The sequence below is a fragment of the Octopus bimaculoides genome, chromosome 9 (genome assembly GCF_001194135.2).
Source record: "Octopus bimaculoides isolate UCB-OBI-ISO-001 chromosome 9, ASM119413v2, whole genome shotgun sequence".
NCBI lineage: Eukaryota > Metazoa > Mollusca > Cephalopoda > Octopoda > Octopodidae > Octopus > Octopus bimaculoides.
In genome coordinates this window covers 84,857,259-84,864,051 of record NC_068989.1, presented here as the reverse complement: position 1 = coordinate 84,864,051, position 6,793 = coordinate 84,857,259, and the positions used below count along the sequence as shown (strand labels likewise).

Sequence of the window (6,793 nt, the reverse complement as noted above, 5' to 3'; positions counted from 1 at the left end):
TATATATATATATATATATATATATATATATGATGGGCTTCATTCAGTTTCTGTCTACCAAATCCACTGACAAGGCTTTGGTCATACTGAGGCTATAATAGAAGACACTTGCCCAAGGTACCACGCAGTGGGACTGAACCTGGAACCATGGTAAGTATCTTGCTTACCAACCACATGGACCCCAGTGTTTCATTGGTACTTAATTTATCGACCCCGAAAGGACGAAAGGAAAGTCTACCTCAGTGGAATTTGAACTCTGACCATAGCAGCAGATGAAACTCTGCTAAGCATTTCGCCTGGCCTGCTAAGAATTCTGCCAGCATGCTTATAACATAAAGGGGCATAGCGAAATACTCTAAATTAATTAAGTCTGTCATGCTACAGTAGCTGTCACTCAATTAATCATAACAATAATGACTTCAATAATAATAATAATAATAATAATAATAATAATAATAATAATAATAATAATAATGATAATAATAATAATCCTTTCTTCTATAGGCACCAGGTCTGAAATTTTGTGGGAGGGGGCCAGTCAATTAGAACAACCCTAGTATGCAACTGGTACTTAATTTGTCAACCATGAAAAGATGAAAGGCAAAGTCAACCTCAGTGGAATTGAACTCAGACTGTAGCGGCAGATGAAATACCGCTAAGCATTTCACCTGACATGTTAACGATTCTGCCAGCCTGCTACCTTAACCCATTAAGTCCCACTGTCCTATAAATAGGACACTAAATGAGAACATTAAATAAGCTATATCACATTGTCTCAGTGTCCTATTTATAGGACACCGAGTATTTCCATTTCTACTTGAAGTAAAGGAGTTTTAATAATTATTTTTTTCATTTTAACCTATTTTCAATTATTTAAAAAAAAATTTTTAAGTAATATTCAGAAATTTAAGTACTCTGGGACTTAATGGGTTAATAATAATAATAATGAATGATGATGATAATTTCTAACATACTGTATTTTCTAACATACTGTATTTTCTAACATATAAGCCGACCTAATATCTTTCCAAATCCTGCTTCATTCCATGTGGAATTTTCAGTCTTTTAAAGTTATTTTGGTGTATAAGCCAACTTTCCTTTTTTTTGGTTGTAAATTCTGATCTGAAAAAATTAACTTGTATGCTAAAAAATATGGAAGGTTAGAAGTTTCAACGTAGGACTTTAGTTGATTGAGTTGACCTCAGTTGATGACTGGTACTTTTTTTTATTGCCCTAAAAGGATTAAATGCAAAGTTAACCTTTGCACGATTTGAAATTATCACATAAAAGAACCTAATTAAATACCACAAGGTGTTTCAATGCTGCCATAATAAAGCATAATGTCTCAATTCATGGGGAATAAGAAGATGAGTGAAGTTGATATTTATTGAACCCCAGTATATGTCTGGTACGTATTTTACAGTACCAGGAAGAGTGAAAATTAAAGTCAGTCCCTGTCAGTATTTGAACCCCAAATGTAAAAAAAAAAAAAAAATGATACTTACGATCATGATAGGAATTGGGAATATATCTTATGAAAGGAGTATTTGCTTTGCCTAATAGTGGATATTTCAGATTGTTGCATGAACCATCGATTGTTCGGTATCTATAGATGTAAATGCAGTTTACTTTCTGGAAGGGACATAACTGCTTATGTCTTTCAATTGAATCACTGAAGATATAAGAATATAAACATGTATATGTATGTGTATATGTATGCATGTATGTATATATGTATGTATGTTATCAATCAGTTTCATTTCTGTATTTCTTGTCCATAGAGAAAGAGCCGGACTCTAACATAGATTCGAGGCTCCTTCATTGGAACTTTTATCAACATCATCTAGGTATTTGTGCATATGTGTGTGTGTGCAGTATTTGGTGTTAGTGTATGCGCAGATTTGTATGTTTGTTTTATGGATGCGTTTTTATGTCTAGATGCATGCATATGTATTTATGTGCTAAATTTTTGGAAAGTTTTACATATCTTTACAGTTCCATTGATGGCTATGTATGTATGTGTGTGTGTAAGTACTTGTGTGTGTGCATGCATACATACATATATATGTATGTATGGCACGTAAAATGTACCCACTGCACTCTCGGAGTGGTTGGCATTAGGAAGGGCATCCAGCTGTATAAACTCTGCCAGATCAGATTGGAGTCTAATTCGCCAGTCCCCAGTCAAATCGTCCAACCCATGCTAGGATGGAAAGTGGATGTTAAATGAAATGATGATGATGTATGTATGAATGTATGTAAATACGTGTGTGTATGCATGCATGCATATGTATATATACATATATATATATATCTATATCATCATCATTGTCGTTTAACATCCACTTTCGATACTGGTACAAACGACTGAGGGCTGGCAATCCAGAAGGCTGCACCAGGCTCCAATCCGATCTGGCAAAGTTTCTACAGCTGGATGCCTTTCCTAATGCCAACCACTCCGAGAATGTAGTGGGTGCTTTTTATGTGCCACCAGCATGAGCCAACCATTCCGAGAGTCTAGTGGGTGCTTTTTACGTGCCACCAGCACATATATGTTTGTATATTAATCGAAGTGTTCAGTATTATATATCCATTATGGCAGATCTTACTAACCGGTTTCGCACTAGAGGTTCAACTATGTAAACCTGCACTCTTCAGAGTTGACAAGTCCAATTATGTAACTCTCCACACTTCAGAGATGGCAAAGGGTTATCTAATCAGACTGTTACCTAACACACTGTGGAACCTTCTCTATTGTGAAACTGATTGGTAAGATTGGCCATAATGGATATATAAAATACTGTCCACTTTGATTAATATACCCAGTCTACTGACAACTATATGAGTGCATTTCTTTTTAATTTATGGATTCTTAGATGGCTATATGCTTTCTCTTTTACTCTTTTACTTGTTTCAGTCATTTGACTGCAGCCATGCTGGAGCACTGCCTTTAGTCGAGCAAATCGACCCTAGGACTTATTCCTTGTAAGCTTAGTACTTATTCTATCGGTCTCTTTTGCTGAACCGCTAAGGTACGGGGAAGAAAACACACCACCATCAGTTGTTAAATGATGATGATGATGATGATGATGATGATGGTTTAGTCTTGGTCATGTTACTCCTATGGTCAGGTTGTCTTGAAATTGAAGTCTTGACAAAAATGACCAATCTTCTCTATTGAATACAAGTGGTGGATATAATCAAGTATTACAATGAACAGAATAAGATGTGTTTAAAAAAAATATAGTCCACATTCGACCTCTGAGATAGAAATATGCAGACTAAAAACTGCAGTGGCTGGTTACTAAGAGAAATCTATATTCAAGTACAGTCATTATCAAAACCACACAGAAACTCCTTCATTGGCTCATATACTCCCTGTTTCAAAGACAATGAGAAATTTGTCAAGGAAAGTTTTGACTGTCACATAAAATAGGTTTTATTATGTGGCATGTACACACATTTGTGTAGAAAGCATACTCCACTCAATATCTACCCTATCTAACATTGAATGAGGGTGGAAACTGCGAACGTACAAAAATGTAGCAAAAACTTAGAATCACAATATGGCAAAAAATATTGAGTACCTACAACAGAGTAGTGAGTCTGAGTACTCACAATAGAATAAAAACTGAGTACTTATTGAGTAAAATGTATGATGAGTACTTAAAATACAATAGAAAGTGAGTACCAGCAATAAAGGACAAATCTGAGTACTTACAATGCAACTTTTCTCTTGAGGTGTGATGATCTCGCATTCAAAGTGTTGAGTGAATTCTTGAGAGGGAAATCACAGGGTGCCTTCTTGAAAACATCTATAGATTAAATATAAAGGGAAACACCATAGTAGTAGTAGTAATAGTAGTAGTAGTAGTAGTAGTAGTAATAGTAGTAGTAGTAATAGTAGTAGTAGTAATAGTAGTAGTAGTAGTAGTAGTAGTAGTAGTAGTGGTGGTAGTAGTAGTAGTAGTAGTAGTAGTAGTATGATAGAAAGACAGGAAAAAGTGTCTTGCTGCAGGGGTTAATCACATGTGTATGCACAAGGCCATCTTAGCAGCATTATAGCTCCCCGACCCCTAAAAATCAATTCACAGGGCCCTATAGTATTTATTTACTGACAGCAAGCCACAACCTACAAAGATCAGAATTGGGCTCCTAGACTCATAGGCTCCTAGACTCACGAGGTTCCTAGACTCATGAAGCTCTGCGACAATTGCCCAGTGTACCTATGCCTTAAGACAATGTTGTTTATGCACATATACAAGTACATGTTTTTGCGTAAGTATATTAAGAAATAAAGAAATAAGAGAAAAGAACCATCTTTTTATTGTGCAAAGATTTAGTACTCACCAGCAGTGACCGGAAACAGCAGTATACTGTAGATCAACTGTATACTAAAAAGAATGTAGTTTCAAAAATTTAATATATAACATTAAGTTAGTATTATATATTTAATATATTGATAATTTAAATACATTTAATGCAATAAAAATCTAATTAAAAATAATTATGTGGTGAGGAAATGATTTAATATATTAATTTTTAATTTGTCTGGAGTTATTTCTCATACTTACTTTAAGTAAGTAAGGTTAGCAACTCCAGACAAGTTTCAGTCTCATTACACCTTTTCAGTGAAATCCTACATTTCACCATAGTTGTTGTAGTACTGATGAAAGATCTATTTAATAGGTGTACAATTTTGATGAAACCCTTTTGTAGGCTATGTCAATGACAAGTGACATTGACTTCATTACCATGGCTGAAGACTTCAATGGCTACGTTGATCAACAGCATGAAGGTTTTCTTGATGTCCATTGAGGCTATGGATATAGTATAAGAATCAAGAAAGGTTTAAGGCTTCTAAAATTCTCTGATACAATGATCTAACAATTTGCGACACACTTGTCAAGAAGCCAGCCAACCAACCACCTCATCTACCAATCTAGTGAACATGTCATATAGATTTCATTTTCATCAGGAAATGGAATGGAAGGTTCATTGTAAATACCAAAAGCAAAACCTTTTCTGAGTGAGAATGTACTATCCAATTATATTAGTGGCTTGTGACTTTAGAATTAGAGGTAGGCAGGCTCAGAGACAGAAGATGATCTGGGGAAGGAAGACATGGAAGCTGAAAGGACCTGCAGCTGGTCATAAGTTTAGAGGAAAAAAAGGGTGTAGATAAGACTAGGAGTTCCTTTGAGCCCAACAACTGAGGGCTTCAGGTCAGATTTGTGGCTGATGTAATGTCCCAGCCAGACTATAAAGTGATGTGGTGGCGGAATATGATACAGCAGATGGAGCTGTATAACATGAAAGAGTCATGGAAACGCTTGTAATGAGAAGTTGTTAAACAAGGCAAATAACTGGGATGAAGAGGGAGCCACTTTGTGTCACCCCAACAAAAGGACAAGTAGTGCAAATAGATAGCAGTGTGGTAGATAGAGCAACTAAGAACATGTAAGTAGAGAAAGCTACTGGTACATCAGGGATTTTGGATGAGGTGCTTAAAATATCTGGAAAAGTAGAGAGTCTCTTTTACTCTTTTACTTGTTTCAGTCATTTGACTGCGGCCATGCTGGAGCACCGCCTTTAGTCGAGCAAATCGACCCCAGGACTTATTCTTTTTAAGCCTAGTACTTATTCTATCGTTCTCTTTTGCCGAACCACTAAGTTATGGGGACGTAAACACACCACCATCAGTTGTTAAGCGATGTTGGGGGGACAAACACAGACACACAAACATATACACACACATACATATATATATCTATATATATATATATACCAAATCTACTCACAAGGCTTTGGTCGGCCCGAGGCTATAGTAGAAGACACTTGCCCAAGGTGCCATGCAGTGGGAATGAACCCGGAACCATGTGGTTGCTAAGCAAGCTACTTACCACACAGCCACTCATGCGCCACTCCAGATACATGATAATTCTTCAAATAATAAATCAAGTAATGAAGAAATTATCTGGTTTAGCTGTATGACTGTAATCTGCTATGAGAGCAAAAGAGATGTCTTAAAGAGAGGACATTTTAGAGGTATCAAATTGCTGAACTGGGCTATGAAGGTTACCGAAAGTGTCATTGTATAATTGATCAGGAACAGAGTTAGCTTAAATGAAATGCAGTTTGGCTTTATGAATGGAAGAGGTACCACAGATGCAATCTTTTTAGTGAGACAACCGCTTGCATTTAGTCAAGAGTAAAGCACTATGCCTAGCATTCAATGATGGTTTTAAATGGTACTATACACAGTGGAAAAACCCTACCAGTAACAAGCTTCCACACGGTTTCCATTTGGCAATTTTCACTGACATAAATTGGGTAGATGCAAGGCTATGGTAAGAAACATTTGGGATTGAACTACAAATTATTTAGATGTGAAAAAAATTCTTAAGCACACAACCAAGCCCGTTTATAGCATTTTCACAGAACTGTTAAAGAACTATCAAAAAGATGGTTAAGGAGTTTTCATGAAACATTCACAGAATTTTCACATTAGGTGCAAGCATGGTTGAGTGGTTAAGAAGCTTGGTTTGCAACCATGTGGCTTTGTGTTCAGTCCCACTCTATGGCATTTTGTACAAGTGTCTTCTACTATAGCCCTAAGCCAAGCAATGTTCGAAAATATAAGGATACGATGTCTCCTGGGGCTAAATTACAGCAACATTCATCCTAAACCAGGACTGCCATGTTATGTTGGCAAACAATCTTTACTACAAAGTACTGTTGCTGAATATCTCTCGTTATGAGATTTACAAATAGTAATTTTCTAATTCAGATT

The 6,793-nt window shown here is 36.1% G+C and overlaps 1 protein-coding gene across 1 annotated transcript in view; it reads right to left on the bottom strand.

Annotated features, from left to right (window-relative positions):
* LOC106878493 (chorion peroxidase) overlaps positions 1–6,793 on the bottom strand; it is a 27,674-nt gene that overhangs the window by 13,685 nt on the left and 7,196 nt on the right. Inside the window, exons 3-5 of the mRNA XM_014927715.2 lie at positions 4,351–4,394; positions 3,722–3,815; positions 1,506–1,672 (exon numbers count right to left, since the gene is read on the bottom strand). Coding sequence (XP_014783201.1) covers positions 1,506–1,672; positions 3,722–3,815; positions 4,351–4,394 — 305 coding nt within the window. The remainder of the gene's footprint in view (positions 1–1,505; positions 1,673–3,721; positions 3,816–4,350; positions 4,395–6,793) is intronic.